The following is a 15,219-nucleotide window of genomic DNA, read 5'->3' on the forward strand; positions in this document are numbered from 1 at the left end:
TGTCCACACTTTCTGGTTTGACATATTCCAGAAAGAGTCTGAATCCTTATTTTGAAACAAACGAGGACATTCTTTGTCTTCTTTTCTTGATCTGGTGAGAGGCCGACCTAACAAGTTGTCGTCGCCATGGACACTGGAGCATCACAAGCGAGTTGTGGACGCAATGATACTGCTTGGAGGGCTTAACAGCGGCTACGCCACCCCGAAGAACATCCATCGTTTGCTTGGTTTGATGAATGAGGAGGACCATCCCGAGGGCTTCACCGTAAGGATGATATCGCACCATCTTTCGGGGTTGCGGCGTTTACAAAAAGACACCCAAGATATAGTTGATTTTTACTCTAGTGAAGAAGATGGAGCGCAAGCGCTTCGAGATCTTGAGGACGTTTGCCTTGCCATTTTAAAGCCTCAGACGACCATGCAGGAGGGTTTGGATCAGCAGGAAGTCTCCACCCGACTTCGGATCCTGTCGAACATTCAAGCGCAGTTAAGGTCTTTACAGAGAGAGACACGGAAAAGATCGTAAATTCATAATGTAGTTATTGCAAATTAGCCTAGAGTCTCAAAGTCACCTGAAACGCGGAGCATTTCGATACGGGTACGCGATACGGGTATGCGGTACGCTGGTCTTTACGATATGCGGTACGCTAGGATATATTAGCTAATTTTAATTAAAATAAATTATTTATGATAAATAAAATTATAAAAAATAATAAAGAGATAACCATACCATCTTTGAAAATTAGGATTTCTAGTCCTAAATCCTAAAGGACTTTTATTTTACCTAAATACCCCTTATTAACATATTATGACAACCACATTACTTATGGAGGATAAAAAAGTAAATTAACAAATAACAGAAAAATAAATAATAAAGAAAGCTGCCTTTAATTTTTTTTTTTTTGTAGATAATCATCATCAGCTTTTTTTTTTTTTTTTTTTTTTAAAAAAAAAAAAAACCCCACCCCATTCCCACCCTTGATGGGGCTCAAACTCCTGACCTCTTATATATGAGAGCAAAGCCTTACCACCCCACCAAACACACACACCCTTAATCATCATCAGCTTAATCATCTATGCTTTTGACTAAAAAAAAAAATCTCAATTCACGTCGTGAACAACCACAGGTCCACAACGCTTATTAGAAGCCGTCGCCAAAATTCCAGAGATTCATTGGAGATTTTGTAATCTTCCCAACAAATCGAAAAGAAAACGTAATCTATTGATTCTCTTCATCTCTTCAGAGTTTCACATACTAGAATCTAGAATTCTCGAATCTCGATCGCAAATATGGAGGAAAAATCAAGAATCCCAGATTCAAGAACATGGTTGAGGCGCCGACTCAGTCTTGACCCTTCAAGAAGGAACCGCCACCGCCGCCGCCAAGAAGAAGTGGTCGCCGGATCGCCAAATCTCTTCGTTCTTCAAGTGGGATCGCTATGTTTGGCGTTGATTGATACGCTATGTTTGGCGTTGATTGAACGCTGGCGGCATATATGGGATCGCTATGTTTGCCGATCCGGATTGCGAACGCCCCGCGATTGGGTTCATGCGATCCGGAACGCGGGTCGCCGGCAGGTAGAGCGTTTCCGGTGACTTACTCTCACCTCCATAATGATCTTGTAAATCCTCTATAAAGCTCCAATATGATGTTGTGTTTGGTGATTTCTTTAATTTTAACATCGTAAATTCATTATGAAGTGATTATAAACAGGCTTAGAGTCTCACCTCCAGAATGATCTTGTAATCCTCTTTAAAGCTCCAATATTATGTTGTATTTGGCGGTGAAATCTTTAGGTTTAACATCGAACTTTTGTTTGAATCGGTTAACATCGATTTTGTAAACCGCGGTTTTTGTATATACTTTTTTTTATTCTGTTTCAATCTAGCTGATCATTGCTCAGCAAGTGCTTTTGAATTGAAGACTTGAGTTTTAGAATTGGATATTGTGAGCAGATTTTCTGATGAAATCTCAGGATTATGAACGACATATATGGTTATTCCCTTCAAGGAATTGATGTCGTGCATGGACTTAATTACCACATCATCAGACACTAAATAATATCAATTATTCAATTATGTATAATAATTACACAACCAAAGCTCAATTCTTCACCATTATACGCGTCATTTTCCAATGGATAGAAAGTTTCAGCTTCATGATAATCGTTAGATGCAGAAATTAATAAATAAATAAATGAAAATCAAAATAGTGTACTTAATTGTGGTAAATATCAGACTTACTGCATCATAATTCAAAACTATCAATTTTGGCAACTTTGACATCTAATGTACTTAATTATGATGCAGTTTTAAATTTCAAAATAAATATCATGAAAAGTAAAGAATGTTCTCTTCTCTCCATCCAAATTCCAAAGAACACAATGAAATATTTTTGAAAAGACTGGCGCATATGCAGCATACTTCAACTCATTTTCTATACAGACTAAACGTAGCCAGATCTGCTCTGGTCGATAACAAGGTTAATAAATTATTACATTTAGTCATTTAGAGGTAAACCAGAAAAGATCATCAGTTCCCATTGTCATTTGATCTTCCTCTGCAAACTTAGTCATAAGGTCTCCAATGCTGCATAAACTGGTTCAAATTTCATTGTCAAAACTCCTGAGTCATAAGCCTTAAGGTCAAGATCAGTACGACCAATTGGCGCGTCAGGAAAGTCATACCAACTCTTCCTTAACACATTCATCAAACAATCCCATCTTCATTGATTCATCTACAAGAATTGCAACCCAGAAATACAGCTATAAATTTAACTGTATAACACATCCTACATACCCTAAGGCAGACGAAAGACGCACAGCGAAATGGGACAGAGGGACAACTATTAGTGTCTCATGAGTCATACCTTCTTGCTTTGGGTTAGGTCTGGATTCACCACAAAAAGTTGTAAAACATAAAAACCCAAGCCTTCATAAAAAAAAATATTTAAAAAAATAAAATTAAAAAATTAAAAAAAAAGGAAAAAGAAAAAGAAAAGGTCTCCACTACAAACCCTAACTAGGAAAAAAAAAGTTTTCAACTATGGTCATTTTGGCCAAAACGTCCAAGGTGCAAAATTTAATCAGAGTACTATTTCCTTTTCCTTTTATTTCTTTTGGGCAACAATTAGTACAGCTAAAACAAGCCAAAACGCTCATCTTTTGTTGGAGTGTCCGTACAGAATTCTACTTATCACTGTTTAAGCTACATACTGCCCGTTAATACATAAATTTTCGGAGAGATATCCACCAACAAAAATCCTTTCCTCCATTGATTAACATGGGCGCGTAATTGAAGAGGAGACCTGTAAAACAAGATCACTTTGACGCTCAAGTCCGTCCCTATTTGATAAAAGCATAAACTAAAATCAGAATGAGACTTTTGTTGTAATTTGATCATATCTCCATTGATCGTCCATGAAGCAAGTGTATGTAAACATAGCCCTGCACTGACTGAAATTAAATCCCAATCTATTTTAGGTCATTAAGAGGGAGGAAGTGGTCTGACATGATCCTCTGACACGGATTAATCTCTAGGCCTAAGAAGCCTTTGACCATGTGATCTTGATAAAATTATAAAACATAAAAATAAAACCCTAGCACTTACTCCATGGTGGTAAAGAGAGGAGGTGTTTCCACGTTCTCCTAAACTGTTTGCCCCAAGCATCTGAATGGTTCCTATACTTCTCCTTGGGCCATTTATTTCCTCACACCAGCTTAGACTTCATGGGAGCATGGCAGCCTAGTCTCATTCAACAATGACATTGACAGAAGGAGATAAAATCGCCCTAACTAAAAACAAAACACAGCCCCCGGCCCCCGGCCCCAACTACAGCCTGGCCCAAACAAAGCCTAGCCACAGACCCCAACAACAGCGCCACGGCAGACCCGCGCCGCAGCCCGCAGCAATACAGACGCCATCCGCCCACCGTCAGCACACACCTCGCAGCCAGAGAAGACCACAAGGCCACTGTTTATACATTTCAAACTCAAATTATCTTTTAGGTTGAAAATTTTCTTTCAAGTTCAATCCAAACCACCACAACCGGTTACCTTTCCATGAAAATTAGTTAAATTACAAATATTATTTCCGCCTCACGGGCCTGTCATATAAAAGGAGGAAAAAATAAAAAAAAAGGTGGTCGTCTTCCTCCTGAAATGGCCTTTATTTTATTTTCTAAAAAGATAAAAACGACCCCTAATTTATAAACCATCCTTCCCATTTCCGATAATCCTAGGGAGAGTTCAAATATAAAAACTGAAAAACAAAAGATCTTCAAATACAATCCATTTTGAATGAAATTACCAAGGAGAATGTCATCAATTTTTAACCATATTTTGAACATTCTTGTTATCAACAAACCAAAGCACTCAACCTCACCTCAACATATCCAAAATGCATATCTTTTACTTACAAAACACCAAAGAAGGGATTCTTTATTGCAGAGTCTAGCTCAGACCCAGCTGAATGCAGTACTGCCATGTCAACCTTGTCTCTAGCAAGAAACAAGAACTCACCCCCTTCCATTTTCTCAAATCCACACAACTCAAGAAACTGAGTGCCTCCCCTCAATGAACCAACCCTTTCCTGTTAGTTAAGGGGATCACAATTATGACCAAACAATAGAAAACTGACAACAGCAAACTGTGGGGTAGGAGCCAACTTTACACCATTCAAGAAGTTGAATAGGTAAAACAATGTGTGACAAGCACAAAATCATAGAACAGTAAAGGAAAAAAAAAAGTGAAATATACATTACAAGAAGTTCTACCTGGAAAGATTGGTTAGTGAGTCTTATTTTTCTGAATTTCTCCTCATCAGGATTTTTCACAACATTACCTACAAAAGTTAAAAGAGTCTGGAATGCTCTCTTTACTTTGGCATCATCCTCCTACACAAACAGATAACAAACATATAAGCAAGGCCGCTCAGCTTAAGCAAAGCACACCAGAACATTCAGTATAAAAATAATTCTTTCCATTTAACATCATTTTGCATTTATTTTTCTCATTCAATATTTACCAGACCCATAAAGTCACTCCAAAATAAGGTAGTACATAACCGTTTTGTTTTCTTTTTTTAATGAAACATAATAATTCACTATAATTTACCTTGTGATTCTGCTTAAGAGATCGCAAACACTCTCTCATTTGCTCTGCTTTAGTAGCAGGCCTAACTGGCAATGACATCTGCAATTGGATACCATGATCCCAGAGAAATTCATCAGTACATGTTTCAGCAAGGTCAAAATGGCATTCAAAATGCAAATAACATATACAAACAAGCTCATGCCTTTTTCTCTTCTACAACAGGTGCAGAAGGTTTTGTAGTTGAAGGATCTTCTGGTGGCAAACCAAGTTTCCTCCTCCTTTCCGCCTGTGCAGACAGATAAAGAATTGCTCACTATAAATGAAAATAGAACAGAAACATAACAAAGAAGAAAGGAAAGAAAAACTGCATGAAGGGGGGAATGTGAAATTAAGTTGTTTATTAAGATGTAAGAAGAAACTAGTAGGAAGACATTGATTAACAAATAACTTCGTCCTAGATATTCTAGGATAGTTGTTTCTGTTTTTAATTACTTTCAAAAGGAGAGGAATGTGGGGCTTAGTTGTCTTAATTTGTTACATACAGAAACTGCAGTAGTTAATATTTCTAAAACCACATGGAGCACCTGAAGTTCACTAAAAATCTCCTTACACTAGTCCTCTCCTCATTATCATAAGAGGTACGTATGCTTCTGCTAAAATATTACTTCACCCTGTTGACGATTCTTCAGAATTCAAAGAAACACCTTCATTATCTCAACATTAATCCAGACTCCGTATGCAAGATAGGTCAAAACTTCAGTTTGAAGTCAGACTTGCCTCATAGAAGGCTAAATACCCTCATAAACCTACTTTTCTTCAATGCCCTCATTGGCACTAGGAAATTCAAAAGAAAAATATCCCCACTATTTTTTTTTTTTTGGGTTGTCTGTTAGTTCCATCAACTAAAGTTTTCCCCTGCAATTACAACCACTCTGCAAAATCTAAGAAATAGCATGTATGATTAGATCAGATTATACACATCCCTGGCTCATCTTGGTTTTGAATAGTTTTGTCTACCTTATCTTCTTCCAGTTTTTGACGAATCCTCTCCCTGGCTCTTTTCTCTTCCTCTTTCTCAGCTTTTCGTAAGGCCAAAATCCTATTAGAAAAAAGCACATTTCCATCCCGATGGAAAATGCATGCAAGCAATGTAAGGAAGAAGATCATTTATTGTAGACTGGACCACAATCACAATATAATTCAAATGGCGTAGTGGGTGAAGATAAACCGTTTTCTTTCATTTTCTTCTTCTATCCTCTTCGCTTCTAGGAGTTCCTTGCCCACTCGAATCCTCTCCTGAAGAAACAAATAAGAAAATAAAGGAATCTATCATCAAACATATGTTCTCCTTGATGTATGCCAACAAAAGAGAAAAAATGAACACATTCACAATGTTATGGAAATTTAAATTCAATTATTTATTTTAAAAGTTCATATCCTTTTGAGAAGATAGTGACATATTATATGGACCATAAGGTCCATAACACAGGAACATGTTACACAATGGAGGAAAAAGTAGGGTTCTCTAAGATTAGAATGCAGCTCTTTCACAATGAAAGTACAACGGATGCACCAAATACATGAGAAAAAAAAAAACTTCTGTAATGAGCGAATAGACAAGAGAGAAGACATTCAGAAGTACCTTTTCTCTTTCTCTTTCCATTCTCTTCTCTTCTTCTTCTTTTTTCTTCCGGGCCTTCTCCCTTGAGATTCATTGAAAAGAAAACTTTACGAGACAATAAAATTAAATACTAAAAAGCAGCAAGTCAAATCTAACAAGATTTTCAAACATGAATATGACCCAAAAGGCCAAAACTACATCCTCAAAAAAATGATATAACCTAAAGCATAGAGGATTTACAAGAAACGCTCAGAATGTATTTCATAATACCATAAATACAATATAAAGTCAAATATAGACACTTTGAGATTATATCCAGATGTTGGAAGTACACAATTTTCAGCATTCAATCGAGGGAATCACATGAAGACATTCTGAATCTGGAACTCGATTGGAGTGAACATTGCCATTACAAAGCACCCATCTCATTCTTTAAATAGAAAGGACCCCATTATTAATTTATTATGTTAAGTTATACCAGCATACTAAACGCCAATGTAATGGCTAAAAACATTCAGAGATGTCTGTCATTGCCCAAAAAGTTGAATGTGTTAAATAAGCCAACTTGAAAATATATATAAATAACCAAATGCCATAATGGTAAGCACAACATGTTCATCTTATCACTGACATCACAACATCCCAACCATCTTTGCAAAATAACCACCATTGCAAAGTTTCCAGACTGAATTCTTATTTTGACCAAACCTTATTTCACATGCGGAAACACTTAAAATAGAATGCATGCAAGACCAGAAGGAAAAAGTATTACATTATGACTAGTAATTATACCCAGTGACATAGATTTGATAAGCACGACTATTTCTTCGCAAGACAATAACCAGTTAGTATTTTATAGAGTTCAACTGCAGAATCTAATTTTCATACTAGGGAAGAAAGAAGCTTCAAGTTGTCTCTCAGATACAAAATGAAGGCTGGAAATGGAGCTTCATTTTGAAATTAATGTGGGAGTCACGATAAGGGAAATTGAAAAACTTGCACCCAACGAAAGGAGATAAATATCATGACAGACAGAAACTAGCATCTTCAAACTTTCCATAGATGATGTAATGGCTAAGTTGATCTCCACAATGACACTATAATGCACAGGAGCATTTACCTAAGCTCATGTTGCTTGGCTTTCAATTGCTCTGGTGTGAGAGAAGGTTTTGGAGCCTCCACTTTGGAGTTGACTGGTACCTGAGAATATAGAAACAAGCAAGGTTCAGATTTGAGTCAAGGTATCTTTCTCTCATCAAAGCAACAAAAGAAAACTAAAATACTGTAGGGGATAAGGTGTCATCTGATTTACTAACAATCTTAACAACTACAGAAAGCATCCAAGGGAAACAAAGAAACGGAAAATCAGTACAATGAGAACAGAGGAGACACATGAACTACAGTGGAACAGCTTTTCAATCTAACAATATAGCAAATGAAGAACCATAGCTAAACTCAGACAATGATATATGCCAAAAATTGAGCACTGTCCAATAAGATTTTCCCTCTTCACTATATGATCTCAGAGACTTTAGACTGCTCTACCACCGAAAAGTTGCCATTAGACAGCACTGCAGTCCCAAAAGACTTTAGCTTTTCCTCTCCACTAAAAGCAACACACTTGTGAATGAATAGAGAGCATTACCCACCTAGCCAGCTCAGAAAAACTTGTCCTACCAGTTAACGCAGTGGAGAAAATGGTGATCAATGCTTATGGGCACTTCTTTAACCATGTTGCTTCAGGAGATATGCTAAAGGTGAAAACTTCACATAAAAGATTACCCAATATCTGAAGGTGAAAACTTCTATTTATTCCAGATGAACATAAGGTTACATTCTCAGTACAAAACAAAAACCAAAAAAAAAAAAAAAAAAAAATTTTGGCTTCAAAAACATAGAATTTATTTGGGACACAAAACAATTCTGAATTTGTTAGCCTGTAAACCATATTTTCCCCAAATGACTGCATTCAAAAGCAAATCTCCTTCTAGAGGGAATCCATGATTTATTCCTGAAAAGAGTTGCGTTATGTTTGACCGAATTCCCCACCTCTAGGCTCCTACCCCCAGGAACAAGACATTAGCTCCCAGCTCACGTGAACCATTTCGCCTTCCCAACTGAGAAGAACTTTTGCATTAACTTTCATTCCTAAACCACCTTATTGGGGATTTCAAACTAAAGGTAATGGAGAAACTTACTACAAACTACCAAACCACGAGAAGCTCCTAGCATTTGAGAAAACAGCTCTCTTCAATGTCCAATAATTTCATTGAACTTTTTCTACAGACGGGTCCAGAAATAATATGCTCTAGAAATCACCCTTAATGGAAGACCCAAATACTTCTGAGGCAAATGCCCACAATATTTCCAAACTTACTTGCAAAGACCCCAACTTTCTCTCTTGGGAAGTAATTCCTGCAACTTAACTTTCCAATATCGACTTAAATCCTGAGCAAGTCATAGGAACCAGAATTCCTAGTAGGATTCTGAACTTATTAGATTGTGTCATCAACCAGTGAAGGTGCAAAACACTGAAGAGAATATAGATTTTCCTACCAAAGAGCTAAGATCCCCATCAATTTTCTCTAATCATAACAAAAGAATCCACCGAACCAACCATGCACCATCGCCATCAATTTTCTGTAATCATAACAACAGAATCCACTGAAGTTAACCAACCATGCACCACCTTCCCCATCAAAATATATACTCTACAGCCTTGTACAAACAAAGATTGTATCTACAATTTGTTTTCCTTACAAGAAAGCCTCTTGGAATCAACAAAGCGCTTTCAAAGCCTTCCTCAGCCTCAATGCCAACACTTCATTTAGAGGTTTGTGCAAGATCAAACTTATAGGATACCAATTTCAAATCAACAAACAGTCTTTGTCTATAAGGAAAATGAAAGTCACATAACTAATAACATATACCACTCCATTACAAGAGAGCACCTCAAGGACTCACGGTCGCAACAAAGTCATCTTCATAACATCTAACATTGTTGGAAGACCACTAAAGAAAGCAAACAGTAGATTCTCATAAGAAAATAACGCATGAACGTTTTCAGAACCATAAGTGTCCTGTAACAAAAATTGTTGGTTTTCGAACCATAAAATTAATGGAAAGTTTACTTGTATCTTGTATTAATAGCTACTACTATAATGTCAAACTCCCCGTCTTCCATAATCACAGATACTCTTTTTAGTGTGGAAGATATTTTCTTGACCATAAGGATATGATTAGTGTGTGTGTGTCTATATATATATATATATATATATATATATATATATATATTTGCAATATATATATATATATATATATATATTTGCACATACATAACCAGGCTACCAATCTTGTTTTCTGCTACGGGTTTGCCTTTGTGCAGAGAGAGAGAGAGAATTCATAAAGGATCAAAATAACTTACCAAAGGCATCTCATCTATGTCCATATCATTCTCATGTTCAACTACCCAATTGACAGCAGCCTCCAGGCTAGCATTACCTAAAGAAAACCCAATTATTGAATAAACTGAGAAAATTGCGATAACTAAATTTCACTCGAGTTAAAAAAAATATTAAAAAAAGGATTAGCTGACATAACAACACCAGAATACAGCTCGCCACTTTTACCACATAAAATTCCAGAAGTAGCTGAATGCTAAGAATTGCTTTAACAGTTCAGCCAAGATCTTATTGTTCTGAGCAGGGTTTGTATTAATCGTTTGAAATTAAGAACAAAAGGATTAGGAGATACATTATGCAAAACTTTTATGAATTCTAGTTCTTCTGGTGCTTTCCTCTGCACAAGCTGGTTATAGTTTCTATCTTAAATGGACAGCTAAGACTTCTCTGTTCTAGTTCCTCTTTCTAAACATAATATATTTTAATCCATTTGTGATCATTATAGAAAGGACAACCCTCTATTAAAAAAATAATAATAATAAAAATAAAAATAAACATAAACAAAAAAGGACGACTCTAGTAATTATAAACATCTGATGCTAGTCCTAAACATGAGGAGGAACATCAAAAGGGATCTCCTGCTAAATCATTAAGCACAAATGACGAGGGTTTATATAATGCTATTACACTTCAATCATTTGACAATCTTTTTTCCCTTTCTCTTATTTTTGATACCCAAGGATCCCCCAAACCCGACAGACTGACCCCAGCTCGAAACTGGGGCCTCCCACCTTGCCCTACAATCTTTAGGAGACAGGAAACTCTATTAAATAGCTAGGTAGGTACTGTGAGGGGGTTCAAATTCCAGACCAAATGGGACAGAAACAGGCCTGAGGATTTCTACTAACCCTTCATTGGTGACCAAAAAAATTTATTCAAGAAGCCTTGCTAAGGTCAAACCACAAGAAAAACTAAGATAAACAACAAAAACTACACTAATCACCAACAGTAGATTCTCATTAGTTTCAATGTTTCAAATAGCACTCCTAACTATTGTTAACATCCACTATCAACCAGCAGCAACATGTAACACAGAAAAAGATGGAAAGAAGACAAAGCCACCAAAAGCAAAAGAAATTATTGAAGCTTCAATCAAGATAAAATTACCGGACATATAAATTAATTATTAAAAAAAAAACATATGATTAGTTCTTTTAATGAGCTCACCAGAATAGTGAAGTGCACGGGTTGCCCGCTCTTTTGAAAATCCCATTCCTTCAAGTTCCTGAAGCAGATTTTTGTCGACCTCTGGAACTACCATTTCTACATGGAAAAACATTGATTAAATCAGGTACAGCCATGATTTTTAATCCAGACTCTAACAACCGTAAGAGTTTGACAGCCTTCCTAATGAGGAAATTCTAAAAGACCCTTGAGAAACAACCACAAAAACAACTATCTGTTGTCATATCTTTCTTTTGTGCAAATCTATGCATAGGGAAAAGAATTATGCACACTGCTAAACAGTTAAAGAGGTTTACATTAAGATAAGGCCCTTAACTTGGGCAAAGCACATACCCACAGTCCACATTGAAAATAAAACCAACGAAAAAGGATACAAATGTAAGAAGACAATTTCATCTATTACAAAGACACAACTGTAATCCTCCAGGAGGAACCTAATCCCTCAAATAAAGCGCATTGCGCAACACCAAGATGACATGCCAAAAGGGCACAAAGAAAGTATGAATTGCACCATTGGGTGAAACAAAGTAACAGATTCATGATTCTCCCCAAAGCCTATACCAAAATAACATACTTGCAACAAAGAAAGAAAGTACCTTCGGTCTGGCTAGTTGCAGCAACATCTTCCGACTCTGAAGCAGTCACCTTTGGAACCTCCAAACTTATCGGCTTTGCTGCATCCGCAGTCTTATCAACAAACTCGGTGTGCCCAGTTCTTTTGGTGTGCAGGTCACTTTCCTTCATGATCAAACATACAAAAACCCGCAAAATTAGTCTTCTTTATGACAAACAAATAACTTAATCTTCAACATTCTGAATATAAACATATGATCAAGCTCAGTTTACTAATGTAGCTCTCACAGTCTAAGCCCAAATAACCCAACGATCTCAAACTCATCAAATACTACTGAATTCGAATCCACAACCTAAGTAGTGAGGCTGATCCCTCAATGTGTGGTCATTAGATTCAGTAAAGTCCACTATATTGCAACACAAAATTGAAAATTTACTAACGAAATTCAACAACATGATAAAAACTTGAAATTGAACTGAAATTCGAGGGACCCAGATGAGTAAATCGAATATATAAGCGGAAAGAACAAAACTTGAAACTGCAGAGAGAAAGGGTGGGAATCAATACGGTTTTGGATCGGCACGGTTTGCCGCAAGTAGAGCAGACGAGGTTGAGAACAGCCTCGGTGGACTCAGCGAAGTTGGAGTGGGAGGTGAGCTCGGCATGCTCTTGGGCTTCCTCAACAGACCTGAGGAGAGCCCCACAGTCCCCGCACTTGAGAGATACGCCCGCCATTGATCTCGACAATGTGCCCAGACTCCAAAGTAGGTGTCTGGCTCAACAAGGCACGTCTTTATTTCTTTTTCTTTTTCTTTTTTTCACCTTTTTTTTTTTTTTTTTCCCTCTTTGATTTAAAAAATATATATATGAAAATAAACCCACGAAGGTTCTAGACTACACTTACTCTGTTTTCTGTGTTTTTTTTATATGAGGAGAATGACTTGAGTCACTGTCAGGAAATTACATAAATTATAGCCTAACTTCCAAAAGTAACGTATTGCCCTTCTTTTTTGGCCTAACCGAGGAGAAAATCTCAAAAAATCTTGACTTATCTGATGTTATATGACCTAAACAATCAAACTAGTACACCACTTATACACTGATATACATCAATACTAGTCAATGAAATAAGTCTACCACAAAATACACCATGAAATAGTTCAAGGGATGCTCTAAAGAAAATAGCAAGAGATGAGGAATTAAAACGGTAGTCCCTACCAATACCATCCAGCCCAAACCCTTACTCCCTACCACCTAATTTGAGTCAAACAAGATAAAACTAACCTGGTTCAGGAAGGAATAAAGACTCGGCCCATAACAACTTTATCTCCCCTGCATTCAAGCTGTATCACCACCTTCATACGACTGGAACCGTCACTAGCCCATGAGTCGAATAGGCTCTGCGAGCAGTAAAGTCATCGCCAAAGAGTTTCGTTGCTACCTATCGTAGCACCACACAACATTACCAGGAAGACTTCGCAATTAAGAAGGATAATGCCACCAACGAGAAGAGAGGTGTTGACAATTCAAAAACTGTACAATCAAAGAGGCACGGCAAGGGAAATAGCTTTACCTATAAAGCCCCACAAAACCCGTCGTCCAACAGTAAACACAGACCTTCCATTCATATCCAAACCAAACTCGATCTTTGGAGACAAAACCCCACAGGATCATGTTCAACCTTGCCCATCAGACTCAACGTTGGGGACTCACTACTAAACGCATGTGAAAGAAACTTACTACCGCTTCTTTAAGAAAGGATAGGGTTCATTTATGTCAAATGTGGATGCTAAGTAAATTTGTGTATTAGTTGTGATTGGAATATAATTGTTTGTCTAAAAATGCAGTCTTTATTACTCGTTGGCATCTATAAGCAAAATTCACATTTCAAGTGTAAGGGATGTTATTCTTAGCTGCAAATTGAGTTAATTCATGCACAATTTCTATTGCAATAGTGAGACACAAACGAGTAAAATAGGAGAAAATGTCTTTAAAGCTTTTTTAATCCATCCTACGTGTGGCCATCTATAATTATGGTCTTATGAGTTTAAAGAATCAAATTCAAAACTACTTATGCATTTGACTCCAACAGGCTTGCCCTTGGTGCTGGGCAACCAAGGCGACAGCCCAGGGCTGCAAATGAAATGGGGCACCAATTATAAAAGCCCAATGTACATATTAGTGTATATATGTGTTTGCTATGAGGTTTTTTTTTGGAATGATAAAGGGAAGAAAAAAAATGATCTGAAAAACTAAAAAAATCAAGGAGGTTGTAATTAATTAGAATTAAAGTTGGGATCTCTCTTCCAAATAATTTTTCTCTTTCTTTGCAACTGACCAACGTCTTTCTCTCTTCCATAAAACAAGAAGACAATTTCTCTTTTCTCAACTTTCCCTCCACATCTCTCTCAATCCATCTTCTCTCACAAGCACATCAAGTCATTGCAGCATATTTCTTCCCTATGATTCTCTTCTGTGTTTTTTTTGTTCCTTTTCTTTATTGTTTCATTTCTAAAAATTAGGATTTTTTAAATAATAAAAAAATGTATGTTTTCTAGACTCCAATAGAGAATGAGAATGAGATCATGCATTTTTTTAATAAGTTCGGTTAACCTTCAATACTAATACATGTTTTGTTTATGATTTTGCTGAGTTTTGTTTTTATTGGTTGTTGGAATTTTGACATTTTCATTAAAAGTTTTTTTTTTTTTTTTGTAATTTCATTTCAGTTAAGAAAGAAATGTCATTTCTTTTGCGTAGTTGTGTTAATCTTCAAAAAATTCTGAAATTAGAATATATAGAATTTGTTGCTCTCTTGACAAATTTTGAAAAAAAAAGGACTTATATTTGAGTTTATCAATATACAAATATGGGGCCGAAAAATAATTCTGGCCCAAGGCCTAGAAAAACTCTGGACCGGCCCTAGACTCCAAAATGATGTGATTATAATTTAGCTCTAGCAAAATTGTAATCCAACGGAGGTAGGTAACCATAAACAACTATCTTCTTGTCATCACAAATAATTACTAGCATCTCCTTCTCTTTTATCAGCAATCCATCAATATTCAATTTAAACTCTCCTAATGAAGGAGGGTGTTAATGCTTCTATCATTCCTTCACTTATTTTCCCATAAATTAACTCTGTCAACAGTCAACCCACTACCTATGTACCAAGTCATGGGTTTGAGTGACCATGGGGGCAGGTGTGAAACCCTTTGATCCTCTTTTAAAATAAGGAAATAAAAAAAAAACAAACAAACAAACAAACTCTATACGTTCATCATA

At 36.6% G+C, this 15,219-nt stretch overlaps 1 protein-coding gene across 1 annotated transcript; it reads right to left on the bottom strand.

Moving 5' to 3' along the window:
• Positions 1–4,224: 4,224 nt before the first annotated feature.
• LOC112198568 (chromatin assembly factor 1 subunit A) lies at positions 4,225–12,748 on the bottom strand. Its single transcript, XM_024339724.2, has 12 exons — positions 12,502–12,748; positions 11,957–12,098; positions 11,343–11,438; positions 10,139–10,215; positions 7,835–7,914; positions 6,736–6,796; positions 6,322–6,389; positions 6,111–6,192; positions 5,296–5,379; positions 5,115–5,192; positions 4,775–4,894; positions 4,225–4,590 (listed from the first exon to the last, which is right to left on the bottom strand). Exons 1-12 carry the CDS (start codon positions 12,667–12,669, stop codon positions 4,414–4,416), a joined length of 1,233 nt encoding a protein of 410 aa, XP_024195492.1. The 5' UTR covers positions 12,670–12,748; the 3' UTR covers positions 4,225–4,413.
• Between the last annotated feature and the right edge of the window lie 2,471 nt (positions 12,749–15,219).

Source organism: Rosa chinensis, chromosome 4 (genome assembly GCF_002994745.2).
Source record: "Rosa chinensis cultivar Old Blush chromosome 4, RchiOBHm-V2, whole genome shotgun sequence".
Lineage (NCBI taxonomy): Eukaryota > Viridiplantae > Streptophyta > Magnoliopsida > Rosales > Rosaceae > Rosa > Rosa chinensis.

What these genes read in the sequence shown, in the direction of transcription:
- LOC112198568 (XM_024339724.2), bottom strand. Translation starts at nt 12,669, where the DNA reads ATGGCGGGCGTATCTCTCAAGTGCGGGGACTGTGGGGCTCTCCTCAGG. An exon ending in GCCAAGCAACATGAGCTTAG is followed by an intron (nt 6,797 to 7,834) that starts GTAAATGCTCCT and finishes ATGAATCTCAAG; the next exon opens with GGAGAAGGCCCGGAAGAAAA. An exon ending in TCACTAACCAATCTTTCCAG is followed by an intron (nt 4,591 to 4,774) that starts GTAGAACTTCTT and finishes CTTAACTAACAG; the next exon opens with GAAAGGGTTGGTTCATTGAG.